Below are 22440 nucleotides of genomic sequence, written 5' to 3'. Positions count from 1 at the left end.
GTGTACACTATGCAATATGGTGTCTCATCCATTAACATCAATTATTGATTTTTTTGTTTGGGGATCCCTGGGGGAGTTTACCAGTTAATGTGCGAATTAGGCTATTTATTCATGGTTTATATTATGCCTTCATATGTTATAACATGACTAATAATGAAGGTTTGTGACAGTTCCAGATTTAGATTAGAAACATAGACACATAGACTGAAGTTTCCTCAAGATCTCATAGTCATTAATCAATTTTGGACATTGATTGGAGTGGCTATATTGATTGGAGTGGCTATATGTTTGGGTCTTGACTTCATAGGAACAGAGCTCCCTACCTTCTGGGCCTTCTTTAGGAACCAGGAGTTGCTTTGAGTCCGTGAGAGTCCTGAAGTCCCAGGGTGGTCAGCCGGGTTTGTAGTTGAGCTGCCGTGGTTTCAAAGGGCAGATTAGCCTGCATCGTTCTTTCCAGCCCCCTATGTTAGTGGTGGTCACCAATGCATTGGCAACAGCACACAATGTGACAATGAGTTCAAGTGATTCCTAATGCGACAAATTCAGGTTGGCAAAACTCTTCCAGTTTTTTTTTAACTCTTGGCTGTTTGCTGCAGGATGTTAACATGAATACATTAAAGTTATCACAATATACAAACTTTTATTCTTTTTATTCATACACAACAGGAATGGAATAAGGTCAAAAGCAAAAAAACAATAACAAAAGTTGCTACACAAATATAAAACACAAAAGTGTCAAAAAAATACATTGGATATCTTGGTCTTGCAATGGGTTTGTTTCATCTTAAGGTTTAACAAAGGAAAAGGGTTTCCTACAACTGATAAAAGCAGAGAAGAGTGTACATTTCAAATTGTGTCCAGAGATATTTTTCTCCTCAACACAGAAGATTGTCAACAGCAAAAGGCCCCAAAGACCCAAACAAATGGAAACCACTAGGTTTTGTAAGTAAAATAAAACTTCCATGATGACCTTTATTTTTACTGATTTTACATCAGTTGGTGAAAGCAGCCATGTGGGTACAATAAAAACAAACAAAACAATGAATGACAAGAAAAAACTGTGTGTAGCTTCGGCCACCCAGTGCTATTTACTGAAAAACGGACAATGGACGCCCTGTAAATGCCATGAATACAACAGTGTTGTTTTTTTAAAATGCTGGTTTGAGTAGAGATATTTATCCATATCCACACTGAAGTGTTGTCAGCACAGTGACAAACTTCAGACCAATTTATCATGTTTCTGTAATATTAGCATGAGCAATGGAGAAAATGATGAGCTTTGTCTTCTAAAAGATGGACATCCTCCATTTGTGTTCTTTGGTTTACAAATCCCTGCATCTTTGACTAATCAATACACGGCTCCAATAACAAAACTGTGCATTTTCTGTTATTTGAAAAAGTGGGAGTGGAAATAGTCACAGTGGAATCAAGATTGAGATTTTGGGAAAATAAATAAAATAGACAATTTATCTCTTTAATTACCCAGTTACCAACAAATGACCTTGCCTTTAACCTCTCCTGTTTCCTAGACCCCCCCCCCCCCCCACACACACACACATTGTTTAGCATCAACAACTAATCGAGTCATTATTTTGGCCGTAAGAAAACTTTTTGGAAAAGCAGAAAAGAACAATAACAAAGCAAAAGAATATCAAATGAGGGTCAAAATATAAAAGTCATCATTGTTTGAGCATCAGAAACACTGCCGTCACCACCATGGAGAAAAACACCTTGGTCGGTCATCTAGTGGCGCTGCTCACAGCCAAAGGACGACAAGAAATTTGCATCATAATATTTGACTCCTATTGGTTGTCATTACAGGCCTGACCTTTAGGTGATGACTATGCATCCCGGAGGTTTATGTCTGAGGTAACAGGCTCCCGCTTGGGCTAGTTTATTTTCCCGTGTTGTTAAGAGTATTGACCAGCTGATTCACTTCCTGTTTCTGGGGTAACCCTGCGTTACCGACCCGTTGACCCAACGTTCAGCTGAAGGACGTCTGTGCCGCGAGATCAGTCTCTGGAGTAACTCAATGTCATGTTTAACAAAGGCTGGAGGCTCCTTTTTGTATGTCAGCCTGTAATGATGCCACACAGTATTTATTCCCAGGGAGTGTCTTTCTCCATCGCTCCGACAGAACCATATATGGTCATTGATAAATATGTTCAAAGTACTGAGGCTGAGGATTCTCTTTGACGTATTTCTGAATGTACCAGCAGGTCAAGTGAGCTTTCAGATCCTCTTCCACCACAAAATCCATGGCTGCCTGCCATCCCAAAAGCACAAATATCACATTTTAACAGTTCAGTCATTTTAAATCAGACAGCATTTTACTGTTGTGCAGTTCAATTAAACCAACTGCACACTTTTACAAAGTGCAAAAGATGTACACTTTGTAAAAGCAAAACTTTGCTGCAGAAAATGAATGTTCTTGAACACGCTTCCCAGATATAATTGGTAAAATAACTAGCAAATCATCATATCAATACAATCTCTCACCTTATTATTAATTAGGGTAATCAATATAATAATCTGGGTTTGGTCTATTACATTTAACGGTTTTCAAAAAATAAATCAAATGGTTGCCAGGCCAACAATATTCTAAACACATTATTTGAAAAATAATTACAAATATAAAGTAGGCCTTTTTAAGAAAATACAAAAAACCCTCCCTTCTCTTACTATAGATGAAAATAACCACCCTTTATGGGTTTTACCTTGGCCAGGTGCTTTGCTATTCCTCTACCTCTGTAGGCATCTGGAACTTCAGTGTGTTGCAGGTCTACCGTCTTCTTCCCAACATACTCGTACAGAAGAACGGCTCGATCGTGGGACCCTTAGGGGAGACAGAGGTCACAGTTCTTTGTTGTGTTTTTCTCCATCCAACCCCAAAGTAACAAACCCAACTCTGTAGGGCACACTGGTGCACATAAAAATGCAATTTTCAATGTTTAAGAGCACAACTGTTGCAGATTTTAATAATTGCCAACAGCAAAAACAACTCATGACCACCACAACATACAAAACACCTAAATGACCTGATGCATGCAACACAATCATGTGTTAGATTGACAATCCAGTTTGGGGTAAATAAAGTCAGTGTAAGGTCGCTGGCTAATGAATTGATCAAGTTGTAGTAGCAACTAAAGAATATGCAGATTGATTGATTATCTGATTATTAACATATACAGTATATTTTTAGGCAGAACTAATCAAGGGTTGAGAGAGGATTGAGGAACCAGATTCTTGTTAGAGCACTTAACGTAGCTAATGATTGATATTCAGGAATATCTTTTTGAGTGGATGCTATTAGCTTTCAGGAGTGGAACAAAGACAAGTATTGACAAAAAAACAAGCAAGTGAAGTTTTCAAGTCAAAGAAGTCAGCAGCCTTGACCAAGAAGCACTGCCTTCTTTTCACCCCTGACACGCAACACAATCTGAATAAATACGTGACATCCCCACTGCGTGGAATCAGGGATGCCTCTGTGTCTGAAATGGCTGCTGGAGATATCAAGAAGGACACGACGGCGATGTTGGCAGCGAGGAAGGCTACACAAACCTTTGAGCTAACATTAGCCAGCTAGCATGCCACTGTTTACATGTTGAACTTACCATTTAGTCTTATAACAAACTGGCGACGCCTTTTGTCGTGTTCCACTTGTATCTGAGAGCTGTTCGCGTCAAAGACGTTTGCCTGAGCTGCCTGTGCCATAGTGTCTACAACTGACGATGACTGCTATGCTAACTCTGCGGCGTTGCTAATCAGAAATGGCTAACGTGAAATGATGAACGGCCAAAGCAAAACATCCAACGAACTCAGCTGTGAGGTCACGTGACCGCCAGCCAATCAAAACGCCGCTGTTGTCAGAGAGGCCGAAAACGGTGCAGATGGATGAAATATTCCTTTAGTCGTGAATTATTTTTGACAGCAAATGTTTTTTTTCTTTCTGGAGACCATAACTAGTGGAAGTCTTATAGTAAGTCTTATTAAAATAAAAAAAGATATAGTGGAGAACAGACCTGTTTGCAGCATATTTTCTGTTACCTAAAACAGAAACAGTTACCTCTGTTAAATATAAAGAAAATATGTACCCTGTGTAAAAGTATGCAAAGTTTGACATCAACATCTTACCAGCACATCCAACTAGTCTCTTAATATTTGATCAAGCTAATGATGTAGTTTAAACGTCTCAATCTTCTGTTCCCACGTGGGACATAAGACATTTTTCCTCTTTTCGATTGATATCAAATCAAATGGAAATTAGTTTAGCGACATTTAGCTGGTTATGGATTTATTTGATCAGACCAGTGTTTTTTTAAAATATGTATTGATAGTTCAGGTCAGGTCATAGCTCACAGATCCTTAGTGACAGCTGTGTCTTTGTGTCTCATCAATGGAGCGAATGTGCAATAAGCAGCTAAATCCTTCGCGGTTGGATTTGCGAGAGTTCATGTGTTTCTCAACACTACTGTTGTGGATTGTACTCATATAAGTTAAATACTGTGACTTGATATACACTTGATAGACATTTGCAGAATCTCTGGAGACAGGTATGTCAAGATCACTAAAGTTGCAGTGAAGTAATCCTGTTAAGCTGTTGGCTTAACCCTGCAAAACTCTAATGCAGTTTCTCAACTCTGTACGGGATTATTTGTGTTTGTGTTTCTTTGGGACACTACTGTGTCGACCTGTTTGTGAGGTGTTTTCTTTGGTTTTTGCAAGAGTAGGAGTTAGCACATGACTTTTCCGGATGGATAACGGTGTCGGGTTAAACCTTTCACGTTCATCGTAACATTCTCATTTGCCGATTTTTTATTGTTCAGCTGAAAATGATGTCCAAGGCGCCACGGTAAGTCAGCATTATCTACAGAATATATTTATTCTATAACACCTTAATTATAACGAAACATCAACATGGAAATCATCCACAAGCTTTTTTATTAGTACACATAATAATCTGTCCTTGAATATACCCAAATCTAATGTAATATTTACACTTAATAATTGTTTTCTGAAAGTGGAGGTGGGTATAATGATATACTCTTAATTCCTATAATGTTGTCTATAACAGGTGGCCTGGGACCAACACACCTGCACAGAAGTCGAGGGGGAAGGTAAGTGCTACAACCGCTTCATGAGAACCTGTTGCTTATTGACTTAATCAAGCATTTAATCATCTCACATATATAATTTCACCATTTATTCATATAAATAAAAATTGTCATTTGACTTAAGCAACATGTGATGTTTCATTACATCATTTACTTTACATCACTACATCTTCATTCATTCTGAAACAGTATTTTTACCCATGCATATCAGGACCATTGCTCAGCTGTGTTGAAAACAGCGCACATTCTATCACAATAAATACAATTTGAGACAGGGGACAATAAATATTTGTCAGTTGTGGAATTGTCTTATAATTTACTGGATTGTTGAGTCTGGATTGTAAATAACATCCCATACATACCTTATATAAATGTAAAAAAATAAATAAACCAAATTTAGAGAGAGAACTTTTCCAGAGCTTTGCTTAATTTTTAGGGAATTATATAATAGTGTGTTAAAACCTTTGGATCATATTAACAACATTCATTTAACACGGACACTTTGTCGCATGGTTTTGATAGATGTGCATGCAAGGTTTCATTTATGAAGCCATTACTGGCCCGAAGATCAAGTCGGCGCTTTTACAACCTGCACAAGCTGCTAAGTCAGGACTTCTGCAGCCTCCTCTAATGGATTTCTCTGTCTGCCGGTTCGGCCACAGATTGATGGCCTCTGCAGCTGGTGAGTCTGCATCTCTAAAGACAGGAAGAAACCGCTTATGCTCGAGTGTGATTAAGTTCTAGTGGGTGTCCGTCATCGATCACGGTGTCGGTCAGATGGCACTTAAGCAAATTAAAAGCGCTTTTCAGGATTAAGGTTCTCTTTGTGGTGATTGGATTAAACGTGTCAAAGAGTCCATGTGGGGATGGGGGTGAACATGAAGATGCAATGTCGGACCCTACAATGACACGGTCCTCAAAACTGTAAACCTTACAGCTACTTTGATGTCTTTATGACCTATTTACCCAGAAAACCAGTCTCTCTTTGTTATTTCCCAAAGGAACCAGCAGGATCATCAATACCTGCCTCGAGTGCAGCCAAACAGGCTGTCAGCCAGACGTCTAAACCCGGCGTCAGGTGTGGAAGGAGCCACAGCCTCAGCAGCAGAGGCTGTGATGGCGCTGCTGGCGGCAGTAAATCTGGGGGCAGTTTGAAGAGAGGCAGCCTGGGCCCGCAGGGCGGCGGACAAGCGTCTCGCTCAGCCAGACCGGTTCTGCGCCTCTGCAGCAGCCGCAGCTTCTCATCCCTCCACGCCACGGCCCTCACTGCCGCTCCGTTCATGAGAAGCAGCCGCTCCCTCAACCGCCTCGACCAAAGATCCACCGGAAGCGGTAACTACATATTTTATTAGTTCATTTTGTTTGTTTGTTTACAGTTTCTAAGGTTAACAACATATTTATCCACATCAAATGAGATTAAAGTCAATAACCTTAATGGGGGAAGGGGGGGGGGGCTCCTTTTTACTTTTATTATTTACTTTTATTATTTATTTGTATATTTTCTTAAATTCCTCTTAGCAAAAGAAGTTCAATTAAAAAAGGGTCTTGAGATTTTGTGAGAAAATGATCCATCAGTAAAGAAATAAAAAAACTTATATGTCTTTACTTCTGTCTCTGGAACAGATTCAGACCGTGAAGCTCCAAGTTCACAAGTAAAAAAACAAACCAAAGAAAAGATAAAACTGAGTTCTGGTCAGCTGTCGTCCTCTGAGGTGCCAATCAGGTATGTTATGTTGCTTTTTCATTTGTATTTAAGAGGTGCCTGAACTTCTTTGTTGTTTAGTTGCTCATGCTGCATTTCAATTTTTAACATTAACGTTTCAATCATTAAAGACACAACATAGACCAGCGTCATGATGAGAAAGCTGAGGAAATGAAAACCAGGAGCCCTTGTGAGCCTCCAGAGTCTCCCTCCTCTTTGGTCTCCACCACGTCATGTCATCATCACTGCAACAAAGTAAAGAAACGGGCAGTTTTACCTTTAATGTGTATTCACAAATAAAATCTGTCTTTACCAATTAGCACATTACTAGAAATGTTCTATGTCTTTTTGTGTATCTATTGAAGCATTCTCATGTGGCTCCATAAAGGTGGATGCTGCAATTATCTTAATAATTCATAATTATTATTATTCATTGTTTTCCTGCTTATTAGAAAATATGTTGATTTGCAATTCTCTACATGATCATTACTTCAATGAAAAATGCATTTCTGTCATTTGCCTGTTATCACAGTGCTTTGTTGGGTGTAGAAATGAAAGAAATATCTGATGAAGGAGCTACAAAACATTGAATATTCTTCTCTAAAAAAAGTATACCCAAAGCAATTATCAGCAATTAACAAATTCTAAAATGAAAAATGACTATAATGACATAGTAGGTATGTGTTGATTGCCGTCTGGTAGTTTTTCTTTCTGTACTGGGTTGTATTGTGCTGTTTTCTTTTATACAAATAACAGTCCATCCACACAGCAAATACTCGATACATATCAAGTTCTTCTACATAGTAGAATCATTAATACATTAATATTTATTTTTCCCAGACCAGCGATGGAGCCCACACACTCTGTGCGATGACCTCAGATGTGAAACACAACTGGGTCCAAGCTGTGTTGAAGAATGTGCTGCCAAGTTTTACACCTGACGTCACAGGGTAAAGATGTTAATAGAAGTGCATTTATAGTCTCAGATGAAAACATAAAATAGCCTTGTAACCTGCCTTCTTGAAATAACTTTAACTGTTCCACATTATATTGTGTCTGTTATTGGATTACACCTTCATAGTCTAAATTAGTTTCTCTGTTATTCCTCACAGCTCCGTTTCACAGCATAAGGACTTGCAGTCAGCTGAGGATCTCCAGAAAGCTGATCACTCGAGCATCTTTTTGCAAGAGCACAAAATGAGTGACTTCACAGAGGAAACGCGTCCGCAGCAGCAGCAGCAGCAGCGAGAGAAAGAGCGGCGTTCTCCCGTCAGTCCTCCGCGGCAGGTCAAGGGTGGTGAGGATGCCTCCTGCATTCAGGGTTCGCTTCTGGAGGCCACCCCAACGACCGGTAGGTCATTAAACACAATGAAACAAGCAAGAGGCCTTTATTATTCTTACAGTATAGTTCCATAATACTGCTTCATATTCTTTAGATTCAAACTACTTCTCTTTTCAAGGAGCCGTATGAATGGTGCTCTAGTGGTTTGCAACCATGAACCAAAAACAATGCCCCAGGGGAACAGACCTTGTGATACATGTCAACATATCATTACATTCTGTGTATGACTTCCTGTGCCCCAGGTGTGACGGATCCACCGTCGTTTGTTGATGGAGTTGGAAGTGACAGCAAAACGTCCAACGCAATGCGATCGAATGTTCAGAGTTTTGATGAACCTTCAGATGTGCTGAGTAAAACTGAGCAGAGTTGGCGGCTTGATAAAACTCAGACCCGCGGCCGTGAGAGCATGAAAGAAAACAATCAACTTCCCTGTGAGCAGCAAACTGGACAACTTGTCAAAGAGGTGAGACCGTGCTTGAGAGCGTGTGTGTGTAAATGAAACAGTTGGTTAAAAATGTTGAGTAAAGAACTTAACGCTGTTCATTTTGGGAAGAGTTTCATTGCAATTTCTCTACAGCTGGAACAAACCCGGAAGGACTTTTCTCGACTGCAACAGTTAAACAGGAATCTGCAGGATGAGCTACAACAAGAGAGAGCGAGGCATTCGAGAGAAAGGGCTCAACCGGAGGTATAAGACACTCAAACGCACAACACATGAGCATGCAGAGCACAGTTTGTCCCAATTCCAGCTTACTTTTGTCCCGTAGAATGATCTCCCCTCAAACTCCATCGCGGAGCAAGCATCTGCTTTCCAGAGACTGCAGAAAATAAACCATGACCTCCGCCTGGAGCTGGAGGCTAAAACTAGGAGCCAGGAGAAAGCCCGGGAAGTCGAACTACGCCAACGCGTCGACCTCTTGGCTCAACAAGCACAATTACTTGTCACGGGAGACGCCACCGCACTCGCGCAAGCCCATCTGGACCAGGATCGCCTGCGCTTTCACGAGCAGCGGACGGAGTGGGAGCGTTGCGTGGCCTCTCTGGAGACCCAGCTGAGTGCCAGCGACGAGAAGAGGAAGGAGGCCGAGGTGCGCTCCGCGCAGCTGCAGCAGGAGCTGCGGAGTTACCACACTCTCCAGCAGGAGGCCGAACGCTTGCACAAGCATCTTCGGGAGGTGACGAATGAGCTCCGCGCCAACGAGGAAGCGCAGGCGCAGAAAGAGGCTCGCCTGCAGAAGCACCTGACGCTCCTTCAAGAGAGTCAGGACCGAGAACGGAGGAGCCTGGCCTCCGGCCTGGCAGAGGCGGAGCAACACTCGCGGGAACTACAGGAGAGACTGGACAGGGCGGAGCAGCACGTGGAGGGCCTGAACAAGACTCCGACGTGGACCAGGGAGATCGAGGAGGCTCAGCAACTGCTCCAAGAGGAGCTGGCCTGTACAGTGTCGGCCGTGCGGAAACTTCAAGAGGAAAAAGAGCAGCTCGATCGCCGCTGTGGAGAGCTGCAGAGCCAGTTGTGCGAGGCAGACGGGGAGGTGAGCCGGCTGCAAAGCCGCTTGAAAACAGAAGAGACCGACTACTACAACCTGGAGCACTCATTCGAGAGAGTCAGCGAGGACTTGCAGTTGGCGTTAGGGAAGGTGCAGCAAAGTGAGTCTGAAACGCAGGACATTCGAGAAGGATACGAGAGGCTCCTGGACAGGAAGGAGCAAGAGCTGGGCGAAGTTTTGCTGAAGATGGAAATCTTAGGTAATAGCCTGGAGGAGACCGAAGTGAAGCTGAGTGAGGTTTTGAAGGGTTGCACCTGTAACCCATCACAGCCAAAGGATGAACATTTAGAGCCCGCGCGGCAAAATGAGAGACAAACTGATTTAACTACAAGCAGCAGCAGGCCGAGGGAAATAAACAGCGCAAATGCAGGAGATGACCCAGAGAGGTTTTTGTCCGTAATCCAGATACTTGAAACCAAGCTTTACATAACGGAAGAGAAACTGAGGGACATCATGCAATGTCTGCGGGAGCACCACGGTCACCCCGGCTGCCAGGACCCTCACCTTTGCTCCCAGCTCACTCAGAGCCGAGCCAGCGCTCAGCACCTCAGCCTGCTCCTTCACAGCCAGGCCAAGCAGAGCAAGCGCTTCGCCCGGGACACCGAAAACCGCTGCAGGGAGCTGGTGGGCCGGTTTCACTTCGCACTGAACGTCGTGCGGGCCTGCAGGGAGACGCTGCAGGGCACTCAGATCAACGTCACGGACTTGGAAAAGCAACTGGCCGCCGTGGCGTCTTGCCTTCGCCGGGGGGAGGAAGATGCAGAGAAACACCAGCGGGAATCGCGCCGTGCCGGCAAAGGAGAGGACAAGATCCTCCAGGACGAGGTGCCGGCCGGAGCCGAGGGCGGCGACCGCGAAGAAAGTGAACCCGACCGAGCGCTGCCGTCGGGCGACGGCGCGGAAACTGTCGGCAAGTGTCTAGTGAGGGAGCTGTTCGTCGTGGAAAAAATGCTGTCCGTCCTTCAGAGTGGTCGTGGCGTTGCGCGACAACCCCTGGAACCCGGAGCGGACGGGGGGGATTTGGCACACAAGTACAAAAGCATAATCTGGCAGAGAATAGCTTTAAAAGCAGCCAAAGGGAGCAATGCTTGGAGAGCGGGGTGCGACCAGAAGGGATGCGTGGAGAGGGCCATCGGCGGAGCCTGCGCCGAGGCCGAGCTCATTTGTGCCGCCTTAGCATGTCCGCAGCAATCAAACAGTCAAGAGGCGGAGCTTCAGAGGGAGGCTCTGGCGGATACCGATCCCCCGGAACTGGCGCCTTATGAGAGGGAAGTGCAGGGGGAAAATAACGAGTCAGAAGGAGCTGCCAAGGCCGCTGAAAGGGATGAGGCTGATGTCCAAAGGGTAGAGGCGCAGAAATCCCAGTGGTTGAAGAGACTCATGACCCGGCTGCAGAGAAGGGCGAAATTCCTACAGCGACTGTGCCAGGAGGTTTCCGACGGCCACGCAGTCGAGTGCAGTACCGACGATCGGTGGGGAAACCCAGCTGACTTGAATTGGATGCAGGAGCAGGCAAAGTTGATTTATCTGTGGGAGAGGCTGTATTTGGATTTAGAGCAGCAGCAAAGCGTGGTGTTACAGGACAAACTGGAGGCCCTGCGCCAAGAGCAGGATAACACCTTGAGGGATGAGCTGGAGGCTTTTAATTACACCTTATGTCAGCTTCAGGAGGACAACAGTGCACTGAGAGGAGAACTGGAGCGTGCACAGCAAAGCATCGTGTCCGGAGAGACTGGGAACCAGAGGCTCTCGGAAGATTTACGGAAGATCAACGACTGTCATGATGAACGGACGAAAAAAATGGAAAGTGAGTTTCAGGAGAAGATAAGGCAACTGCAACAGATCCACGAAGAGGAGATGAAACACTTGCATGGTTATTACACCTCCTCCCTAGCAGAGCCGACTGTGACGGAGAGAAAAACGATGCCAACACACGGGGCAGAAGCAATGGGAGAGGCCTACCAGAAAGATCTTGAAAGACATGAGGTATCAAATACCTTCAATTCCAAACAAATAATCTCTTCACTAAGCAATTCCTGATTTTTTAATAGAGAACTTTTTTTTTTTAACTCCACTATAGGCATCCTGTTATCAAGATGTTGCTGCTATGGAGAACATGCAGAGGCAGCTGATTTTAGATCTACAGCAGCAGCACCGGACGGAGGTCGCTGCCCTTCTGGAGGAGAGAGACAAGCTGCTGCAGGAAGAGACGGCTGCCACCATGGCCGGTAAATGTCTCCAGCGACAAGTCAAAAAATCAAAGCACTGTGGGCACAGATCCGTGCTGTCTCCACGGGCCAAATGACCATTTAAGAGAAGCCTGTGTCTATTGTTAAAATGTTCAACAGAATTGACCATACTCTAACCTGACGATGGTGCACCACTGTAACAGTTGTCGTATCTTCCCTCAGCCATTGTCGCCATGAGGAGAGCTCATAAACAGGAGCTGGAGAAAAGCCGACAGTCTCAGCGCACAAAGGACGGCGCTGACGTCACACAACTGCACATGGAATATGAGTGAGCGACTACTGGTTTCTAAACCTTTTAATATTGATTAAAAAAAATTCCAGTTGTGCTTGTAGTATTATCACATAGCATTAGCACTTCTGTTTGGGAGCTTTTTCTCCCCAATTCCTCCTAATAGCTTTTAAATGTTCCATTCATAGCGCTTTTCTTTACGGTTTGCCGTCACATCGTTTGTTCCTCCGCTGCGGCCCTGCAGGAAGGACATTCGGTCGATGCACAAGGAGCTCGAGGTGTTGTCGGTTCAACACTCTCAGAAATGCCTGGAAAACTCTCAGCTGAGCCAGGAGCTGCAGGATGAGAGACAGTCCTCGATGCAGTACCAGAAGGAAAACCATGAGCTCAAAAATAAACAGGTATTTTCCCTTTTCCAAACAGGTTATTTTCTCCAAGGTAACCCGAGTTGACGTATAATCAAATGTAGTTAGCTCCAACCGTGTGAATGTATTCATTAAACCCTTCATGAAATGCGTCCTCTTCTCCCTTTGTCCCTCTCTGTCCCTTCAAGAGAGAAACAGATGAAATGTCGCAGATACATTTCTCGCGAAATGGGAAACAGTCACACGTCTCCCCTAAAGTAAAGGACTTTTATGAGATGGAGGTAAGTATTTGGGATAAATGTTTGTGTATAGTTACTTTTACAGCTAAATGAACCCTTAGTTTAAATTTCTTTCTCTTTATTGAATCCAATTTCAAGTTGTATAGGTTGTAAGTACATACATATGTAAGCTTCCTGGAAAAAGGCTCTGTTTAATGATAATTTCCACAGCAATAAATTTGCATTTGTAATCCTGTGCAGGTGATTCTGCGGGCGAGGGAGGCAGAAATGCAGTTTCTCAGACAGGAAGCTCGTTCTCTCCAGGAAGATTTAAAGATTGCTCGGATGGTGCTAAAATATCTTTACATTTTATATTTTAGATTATATTGCAAAAGTGGCCTTGAGTGAATTGCTTTTGCATTCAATTTTGAAACACATGAACCATTTTGTATTTACTAAAATTAGTAGGTTAATATGAATAAACTGTAGTTTCATGTATTTCAAATTTCATTTAATGTATTATATAAGGACTGAGACATTTGAATGCAAAGTTATAGAGGTAACATGATAAAGGAAGCTGCGTACATTAATCAAACATTATATACGGAAGCAATTTTATATTCATTTTATTCTCATGCCCTAATGGTGGGAAAACATATTTATCGTATTGATGAAAAAAACAACCAAAAAACAACAACGTGTGCATGGGTTTGTTTGTGTGTATGTGTGTGTGCGTGTATGTGTGTGTGTGTGCAACAGGACAAAATATACGCAGAGAACAAGCTCAAGGCCCTCTACAACAGCCAGGATGAATCCCATCATGACGTCAACAAACTCTTGGCCGATGTCAAGTTCGCCACTTGGTCTCCGAGGGCAGACGCTGCAGGACAGACCGCCGGTAAGACACTTTTGGTCCAAAGGCAACAACAATGACAAGCTGAATTCCTATTGATCTCTTGATCCAACCATTCATTAAGAAAGGGAACAAGTGCATTCTCTAAAATGTAGAATTTTACTCCTTTAATGCCCCCCCTTCTGTATGTCTCTGCCTCCCCGCTTGTTTTCTCAGAGGACACTGTGACAAAAACAAATAATGCTAGTTTTCTGAAGAAAACGGTTAAATCAACCCTCACACGTCAGATAAGAGGCGTGAGATCAAAGGTAAAAAATCCTGCATCCTCTTCTATTCATAAATGCAAAATATTCATTTCACATTAACCTCACAGTAAAGTGATTAAATCTTAATAACTTGTTTCCCTTGTCTCTGATTTTCCTGTGTGTGTGTGTGTGTGTGTGTGTGTGTGTGTGTGTGTGTGTGTGTGTGTGTGTGTGTGTGTGTGTGTCGTGCTTGCAGAGTTTAAAAGACGGCCTTTCTGTCCAAGAAAGAATGAAGCTGTTTGAGTGATTCTGATCCAAACCAGATGTGCAGATTAAAACAGCTGTTTGCTCGGTGCAGTTTGAACACATAGAATATATCTCTTCCTAATATTTGTAACTGTTGTTGTTTCACATGTGTGCTTGTTATTTTATTTCTTACTTTTTTACCGTGTATAATGTGGATTTGTGGTTATTTATTGTTGATATGTTATGTGCAAAATATGTTTTCTTGTGTCTGTGTTAGAGGAATAAAAAGGAAAGAGCATCGGATTACCACTAGAGGGAGCAGAAAACTCTTTTTAAGAGGAACTTTCATGAAAATGAACTATATAATGTAAAACAATTATCACAAAAATACTTATGCTTTGGACATCAGTGCACAGTGTGACTTATGAACACTATGTCTGTTTTTTCATTAGAATTACTGAGTGTGTGGCATCCATCATATAAAAGCTGTTATTGACATATTATACCACTAGATGTAGCATAATGCTACATTGATGCAGAGTTGATGTCATTGACGTTTTCAACATCTTTTCTGTTGACATTTAGCCATTTTATGACTAGAGATATTTTGAGAAGGTTACTATCTTTGATATCAGTATATGGACATTAAGCTTGATTTTTGAATATTTTGTACTCTGTCAAGATTCAGTTATATCAATTTGGACAATAAAGTATTTTCCTAATAACCAAAACAAATAGTTTATGTTTCCATGTTTCTAACAGTGTCTGAGATCTAGAGTATTGTGAGAGTGAGTAAAGCACATTATCAAAAGCATGCTTTGAAGATCTTTTATTGAGATGTTTTTCCACGGGGGACAAAGAAACACACAAAAACACACAATATATGGAATAAACACTTAGATACATACATACAAATGGATACTTTCATGTCCACAATAAGACATGTGGGATAAAAAAATACGAGAGGAACAGTCTCCCAATACAAAAAAATAAAATAAAAAAGATGTGCTTGTAGTTCATGTAGTTTGATGTCAAATGTGTGGTGCAGACTCACACAGGATACCACGGGTGTTGATTTTGCAGGAGCCGAGTCCGCGGGAACCTGCTGGCGGCGTCACGGAAAGGAGCCGAGCGGCCAACGAGGAGGACGATGCAGGGCGGCGCGCTGATGTCCTGCTCCGTCCCGAGGGACAGCACATGCACCAGAGCGCCTCCTTAAGTGGAGCAAGACGGGGACGATAACACACTTCAAGCAGGGTTTCCGACACCAGACCGAGGGGTCCCTGGTTTTATGAGGGATCCCAAATATTTTGGCAATCACTTGTGAGTGTTTTAAAAGATGTTACAGGTGGCCTCAGTTAACCTCTAAAACCAAAGACAAGTAAACCTATAATTACGTCTTTTTTTTTTCTATGGAAGCACAGAGCTGTAACTATAAATGTCTACGTCTCCAGAGGTCTGATATTTGTATAAATATATAAATCATAACTCTCAGTGCCCTTCCAGAGGAACATCGCACCTCATTAAAACCCAACACTCGTCTTTCCTTCCCTGTGACGCCTCAATGTGAAGCTTCTGTCATGTGAGCCCCCGGCTTAAAAAAGAGCAAAGCTGTTTCTTAATGTTATCAACGACTGTAAGTTGGCTTCCTGTGAAATTTCTTTAATGACATAAACACCATTGCTGCACTTTTTTTTTATTTTTAAAAGGCGGGTGTAAGATTTCAGGAAGGCAAACCTGAAGATCAGAGCAGATTCAAACTCGATGATCATGTGCATTAATGGAAGCTTTTTGGAAATAGTAGCTTCACAATAATTATCTTAATTTCGTGTTCGCTCGCTCTGATGAATTCGTTTCATCGACTGATGGATTGTGTAAGACAAAGCTGGACTACAGTGGATGGAATGAGTTTGATTATTTAAAGATTCAATCCGCAATGAATTCATCGGAAAACTATTCTAATAACTGAAAATCATCTTTGTGTTTTGTTTTGGATGTTACCAAAAACCTTTGGCAAACATATTCATGAACTGTGTTGTTGCTGTATTCTGCCATCTATGTGTGTGTGTGTGTGTGTGCACCTGCGGGGTCTGTTCGGACTCGGTCTGCCCCACAAACAGGGGCCTCCCGACTGATCGGCGGCTGATGTAGAGGCACCAGTACACAGGTGCACCTGCTCAGGGTGTAAAAATAAGTGCCCTATTTATTCGTGCAGAGATCAATTACTACAACCAGCACAGAGGCGGCTCTGATCCGGGGAGCACAGCTTCCCCAACGATGCACTTCAGTTTAATTTACACTGCTGCGCTCTTCTTTTTGCTCTCACAGGTGATGCTGGTCTGCGTTTAGAAATTGGTGTGAAGAGTGAAAAGAGCTACGTGGACTTGATTTGGTGTTACGAAATCAGGTCCAGAGGCGTGTGACCTACATGCAACTCAATTTCATCAGTGTTTCCATGACAATGGATGGATCCTCGGTTTGTTCACCCCAGACAAATATACATTTGGCACGGACACACGTTTGGCAACGCCAGCCTCGGCACGAAGGACGATGAGGCGGATTGATATGTGGGGAAGCGCTTGATGATCAACTCTTCTATGTGCTGTAAGAAGAATGTACGAGACACTAAAAAGCATCTTTTTTCTAAAAAGCCGTAAATAATGGCTGGTTTTAGATTTCTTCCACGGGACCGGTCCTTGGCGTTTATTAACTTTTACGAAATTTTCTTCATGAAAGCTTTATTTAATGGGAGGATAAATAAATGTCCTCATCCACTTGTACGAGTCGGAATAACAGAAAGGTTTAACATTTTTGAATTGATTGCAGAAGTCGAGGGCATCTGCTACTTCAACCTCCCGTCCTTTTTCTCCCCCATGTTCGCCCTGGGTTTATTACAGGTGGAGCACTTTAACCCGATGAGGCAGGGTGTAGATTAGGCTGGAGGACGAGCATCGGGACCCGTTTTGCTCGTGCTGTCTGCACCAAATCAGGGATGACCAGAACGTGACGTAAAAAAGCGTGAGAATCAGCTTGTGCTTATTATCTGAAAGGTTATCAAACTCCAGCGGGTGTCCAGAGTGTGCTGGAATCTTGGCCCACTTTGTGGCGCCGCAGTGAGGCGGCCTCTATGCACCACTCGCTGGGTACGAGGTCCGTCCCTGAAGCACACTCCGGATCCCAGTCACCTCGTATCTGAGCGCATAACCCATTTAGAGGCCTGGTATCGTGGGAAAAGTGCAGTATGGATGTGAAGCTAAACAGCTGAACCCCACACAGGATGGTCAGGAACTCTCTGCCGCGCACATTATCCCTCATCTCGTCGTTTTAAACTACTAGGTCAACTACTGTTTCCCATTCAAATCAGAAACCTGATACGCCACGGCTACTTGGCGCCGTGTTCAAGTGTCACACTCACCGTCCGCCCCCTCCCTGGCCCGCGATGCCCTGCAGTGGCTCTGTGCCGGGCCGCCACTGGAACCACTGGTGCTGTTTCTTGCCCGTGAAATGATTACAAACTCCCAGCCAGAGCAGCGTGTCGATGGGCTGTTAAAACCAGCGTGAGGTGCGTTGTGGCTTCTTCACCGGTTTCTATTAATCTGTGCTGGAAATTCATTTAAATGTCACTTTTCCTCAAGACCCCCCCCCCCCCCCCCCCCCCCCCCCCCGCCCCTCCATGAGGTTCACATTTGTTATTTTTAGACCAAGTTATTTCAACTAATGGATGAAATGCCACAATATTTGGATATTCATGGTGTCCAGATGATGAACCCCGATGACTTCGATGATCCTAATAAACAAGCATTAGATGCTATTTGTCTGTGTCGCAGAGAACTATATGTTATACCATGTTATTAACTACCTCCTCCTTCATACATGCAGGCATGCACACACACACACACACACACACACACACACATGAGACACATGAGTGATGTTCAGCAGAGAACTGCCTACACGGGCCGGCTTATCTGTCAGGAGCTGCTTTGCTTTCTGAATGAGTCAAAATGGAGACCATGCCACCCACTCTGTGATGAGTTGAATTTTAGTTATGAAACGAAGACCATCTCTTTTTTTTTTCACCAGAAAAGAAAGGCTCCTGAAGAAACGCCGCTCAGTACATCTCAGCGAAAAGCAATGCTACCCATTTGCACGCATATGTAAGTCCCTTTGGATAAAAGCGTCAGCTAAATGACATGTAATGCACAGAATGTAATGTAATAACACGCCTATATGTTCCGTTCCCTGCTGGTCTCTCGTAAACATCAGTACTTTGTACATTGCTGACCAGCACTGGCGCCGCGCGTGGCAGCGGAAGAGCATGTAGTTTCCAAATGCCAAGTATCTACAGTGACACCGAGGAAGGGAGGGGGAGGACGAGAGCGGAGCGGTGAGCAATAGTTCACTGGATGTGGGATACAGAGTGGGATCTGCATCAGAACGAGATCACACAGCAGATATGGAAAGCAAGTGTGAGACTGGCGACTGTCCATCACTCTTAAGACAAGACATGAAGGTTTGATTTTTGATTGGACTGGACCGTCAATACAGGTCAACGTGAGCCCTTTTCGATTTTCAATTCAATTCGGGATAGCTGCTATCAAGTCGTTGTGCTATTTTGGGGGGGGGGGGGGGGGGGTCAAAGTTATGAGTCCAGTGCTTCAGCTCTGCGATTGGGTCACTTCTCCTCCTAACTGGATGTGAATTGAGCTGTGACTTTGGATGACTCGACTACCGGCGCGACTGTAATGCTGTGGTCCTTGAGTGGAGAAAGAGACGCGTTGAGACCGGGAGGCACAGACATGATGGTACTTCTAGGCTACTTACTTTTCTGCCTGAAGAGGATAGAGTGGTTCTACCCGTGACAAACGAGAAGAGCCGAGACCAGGGAGCCAGAAGAGAAACCTGCGGCAGTTTGGCTGAAATACTGGAAAATCGGGAAGAAACGCAAATCAAGAAGTGTTCAACAGACCCTTGCGCACACGGTAAGCTGCTGGTGGTTCTGGATCTTTAATCTGATTGCTTTAGTCCACGTTCTTTAGCCGAGAGAAATGTGGAGCGTCTCCCATCTCTCAAATAGATATTGCAGTCTCACAGTCTCTAAGTGGACTCATCTCTGCTCCGGCATTGAGTTCACAGCCCAGCAGGCAGAGTGTGAAGCACACACAATATTAGATATTAATAACGTTTGCCTCTTAGCAACCAGAAACGACTCAGTAAGAACCCTCACACACACACACACGCGCACACACACACACACCATCAGACACACTCGAATCCACACTGGAGTCCTGTAACTAACAATGACTGAAACAATTATGGCTGAGTGTTTAAACTTTAACTTCTGCTGTGTGTTCAGGGTGTTACTCCGCTATCTATCTATAGCTATCGAGTATCCATGCTGGGGACACCTGCACAGCAGACTTTGTGACCCCATTTGGACGTTTTATTAACCCCACAAATCCCAGTTTGCTTTGTAACTCCACACTCTTTGCAACACAAGAGAGAGTTTATACTAATTAGCAGATGTTAGCATGCATGTGTGTTACAAATGTCATTTGTCAGGACGGATCAGGATGACGTTTCCCTTTAAAAAAAAAATGTTTCTCCATTGGTTTGTCTAAAGCGTTTTCATATTAATTCCCACCATCAAACAATTTCTTTCTGAGGCGATCTCTTGTAGGATATTTAATATTCTTCCACGTCTTTTTCAGCCCAAACTATTGAATGGCTGAGCCCCACCACAGTGCTCCAGTGCCTCTAATAGTTGTGCCAGCTGGAGGAAAGAGAATATACGTCAGATAAAATGGCAGGGCATTGGATTAGCCGGCTATTTCTGTACCTTGTTGATCAGAAAAACATGTATTGTATACACCAGGGTATTTCCAATGGAGCGGGGGGGACGAAAAACCAAAAGTCTGGAAGGATACGTTACAAATAAAATGTGACCGTGTTTAAAAACCTATGTTTGACTGTATCATTTCCATGTTAGTCCAAAAACACAGATAAATTAATTAATTATGAATGACATTTATATAATATAAATACCAAATCAACAGGGAAAACAATTAAGTGAGACTAAAACAAGCTCTGGCTAGCAGCAGCTATTATTAGAGACCCGAGCCTGAAACAGTTTGATTTGACAGTGAGGTGCCACTCAGAGAAGTTCTTTTTAAAGCAAACTATACGCAGCGAAGCTAACACATTGTTAGTGCACTATTGCAAACGTTACTTTACGATTTAAGTCGATTTTCTGCTCAGACAGAGGCAAACGCTTTCCGCTTACAAAGTTACCTTGCGGGCAGGTAAAAGATGATATGACTAATATGTCACCTGTTCTCCCTTTGCAGGGAACTACTTCTCGTTTTTTTTTCTCTTCCTTCCCGTGCGCCCCGGTCGGTTTTTGTCTGAGGCGGACTGACCGTGTGAGGCCCCCCCCCCCCCCCCCCCCACCCCCCCGCGGGCTGTGCCCCACTGAGGCATGAGTGTGGGAAGGCCCCACCACCAAAGCTTCGTGTCCTGTGAAGAGGAGGGCCTGAGGCCGAGCACCATGCCCGCCGTGGGCAGCTTCGGCAACGGCAAGATCCACACGCGACGCAAGTCCCACAGCCGGTTCGTCAGCAAGGGCGGCCAGTGCAACATCCATTTCTCCAACATGGACGAGAAGTCGCAGCGGTACATATCGGACATCTTCACCACGTGCGTGGACGTCCGCTGGCGATACATGTTCCTGCTGTTCAGCCTGGTGTTTGTGGTCTCCTGGCTAACGTTCGGCCTGGCGTTCTGGGCCATCGGCCTCCTGCACGGCGACATGGAAAAACGCCAGGGGGACGACGGTTTTGCTCCTTGCGTCACGCAGGTCAACACCTTCGTGGCGGCCTTCCTGTTCTCCGTTGAGACCCAGACCACCATCGGGTACGGGGCCCGCTACGTGACGGAGGAGTGCCCCTCCGCCGTCTTCATGGTGGTCTTCCAGTCCATCATGGGCTGCGTCATTGACGCCTTCATGATCGGCGCCATCATGGCCAAGATGGCGAGGCCCAAAAAGCGCGCGGAGACGCTGCTGTTCAGCCACAACGCGGTCATCGCGCTGCGCGACGGGAAGCTGTGCCTCATGTTCAGGGTGGCCAACCTGAGGAAGAGCCACATCGTGGAGGCTCATGTGCGAGCCCAGCTGGTGAAGCCCCGTTTCACGGAGGAAGGCGAGTACATCCCCCTGGACCAGCTGGACATGAACGTGGGCTACGACAAAGGCACGGATCGCCTGTTCCTGGTGGCCCCGCTCACGGTCATACACGAGATCGACGAAGAGAGCCCGCTGTTCGGCATCAGCAAACAGGACCTCACGGCGTCGGACTTCGAGATCGTCATCATACTGGAAGGCTTGGTGGAGGCCACGGCCATGACCACGCAGGCGCGCAGCTCCTACCTGCCCTCGGAGATCCTTTGGGGCCACCGCTTTGAGCCCGTCATCTTTGAGGAGAAGAGCCAGTACAGGATAGATTACGCCTACTTCCACAAAACATTTGAAGTGCCGTCCACCCCCAGGTGTAGCGCCAAGGACTTGGAGGAGAGGAAATTCCCGACGCCTAGCGCCAACTCTTTCTGCTACGAGAACGAGATGGCCTTCGCCAGCCGGGACGAGGAGGAGGAGGAGGAGGAAGAGGAGGGAGATGTGCCGAAAGAGGGGAACAGGAAGTGCTCATCGGAGCTGGTGAACGAGCTAAAGTCCTCCCGTAGAGAATCAAAGATTTGACTCGCTGGTTCTTGGTCGCTTTTAGGCGGGTAAAAAGAGGCCCTATGACGGTCACGCCGCTGACATGAGGACGCCTGTGAAGGTGGAGACACACAGAAGCACTGATCTCCAACAGGCAAGCAGGGATGAAACTCATCACATTTTCTCATTGGATTACCGCTCGCTTCCCTTGGGATGATTTTTGACGTTTGTCGGATGCAACAAAAAACAACAACTTGCAGATGATCCTGGTCGTAACGTGCATGATAATAGCATAGTTTTGTATGAATATTTTGAGAAATGTTCCGGTGAGACTATCTGCAGGTGCTGTTCGAGGTCCTTGAAATACACCATTTGCAACTAAGTGTAGGCTGACATTGACACTATGCAGATTTTCTCCATATTCATTTTCCAAAAACAGAGGTGAAGATCACTTATATGAACAACAACAACTTCCCACCTGCAGCTTGTTGCCTATATGTTATACTCTGTGAAACTTCCAGTTTTCTTCTTTCCGCCATAGGTTTCAGTCTCTTTCTTTTTAAACTATGAATAGAACAAGCAGTGAAGATCTGTCAGACCGTGTACCGCCAGG

At 44.5% G+C, this 22440-nt stretch overlaps 4 protein-coding genes across 4 annotated transcripts; 3 read left to right on the top strand and 1 right to left on the bottom strand.

The window, feature by feature from the left end:
- Window positions 1-635: 635 nt before the first annotated feature.
- Window positions 636-3830, bottom strand: natd1 (protein NATD1). The gene is made up of 3 exons (XM_037477462.2): window positions 3615-3830; window positions 2718-2836; window positions 636-2266 (listed from the first exon to the last, which is right to left on the bottom strand). The coding sequence occupies exons 1-3, from the start codon at window positions 3712-3714 to the stop codon at window positions 2150-2152; spliced, it is 336 nt and encodes a 111-aa protein (XP_037333359.1). The 5' UTR covers window positions 3715-3830; the 3' UTR covers window positions 636-2149.
- A 4183-nt stretch (window positions 3831-8013) lies between these two features.
- Window positions 8014-11203, top strand: LOC134132913 (golgin subfamily A member 6-like protein 25). The gene is made up of 5 exons (XM_062565885.1): window positions 8014-8167; window positions 8401-8621; window positions 8736-8846; window positions 8926-11139; window positions 11195-11203. The coding sequence occupies exons 1-5, from the start codon at window positions 8014-8016 to the stop codon at window positions 11201-11203; spliced, it is 2709 nt and encodes a 902-aa protein (XP_062421869.1).
- Window positions 11158-14810, top strand: LOC119220531 (myosin phosphatase Rho-interacting protein). The gene is made up of 9 exons (XM_037476630.2): window positions 11158-11694; window positions 11789-11936; window positions 12120-12225; window positions 12431-12587; window positions 12740-12832; window positions 13031-13117; window positions 13529-13667; window positions 13839-13930; window positions 14124-14810. The coding sequence occupies exons 1-9, from the start codon at window positions 11209-11211 to the stop codon at window positions 14172-14174; spliced, it is 1359 nt and encodes a 452-aa protein (XP_037332527.2). The 5' UTR covers window positions 11158-11208; the 3' UTR covers window positions 14175-14810.
- A 3932-nt stretch (window positions 14811-18742) lies between these two features.
- kcnj12b (potassium inwardly rectifying channel subfamily J member 12b) lies at window positions 18743-22086 on the top strand. Its single transcript, XM_037475839.2, has 2 exons — window positions 18743-19095; window positions 20461-22086. Exon 2 carries the CDS (start codon window positions 20592-20594, stop codon window positions 21864-21866), a length of 1275 nt encoding a protein of 424 aa, XP_037331736.2. The 5' UTR covers window positions 18743-19095; window positions 20461-20591; the 3' UTR covers window positions 21867-22086.
- Window positions 22087-22440: the final 354 nt, after the last annotated feature.

Source organism: Pungitius pungitius, chromosome 12 (assembly GCF_949316345.1).
Source record: "Pungitius pungitius chromosome 12, fPunPun2.1, whole genome shotgun sequence".
NCBI lineage: Eukaryota > Metazoa > Chordata > Actinopteri > Perciformes > Gasterosteidae > Pungitius > Pungitius pungitius.
Note: the sequence above shows the minus strand (reverse complement) of the source record. Positions and strands in the feature narration are given on the sequence as shown.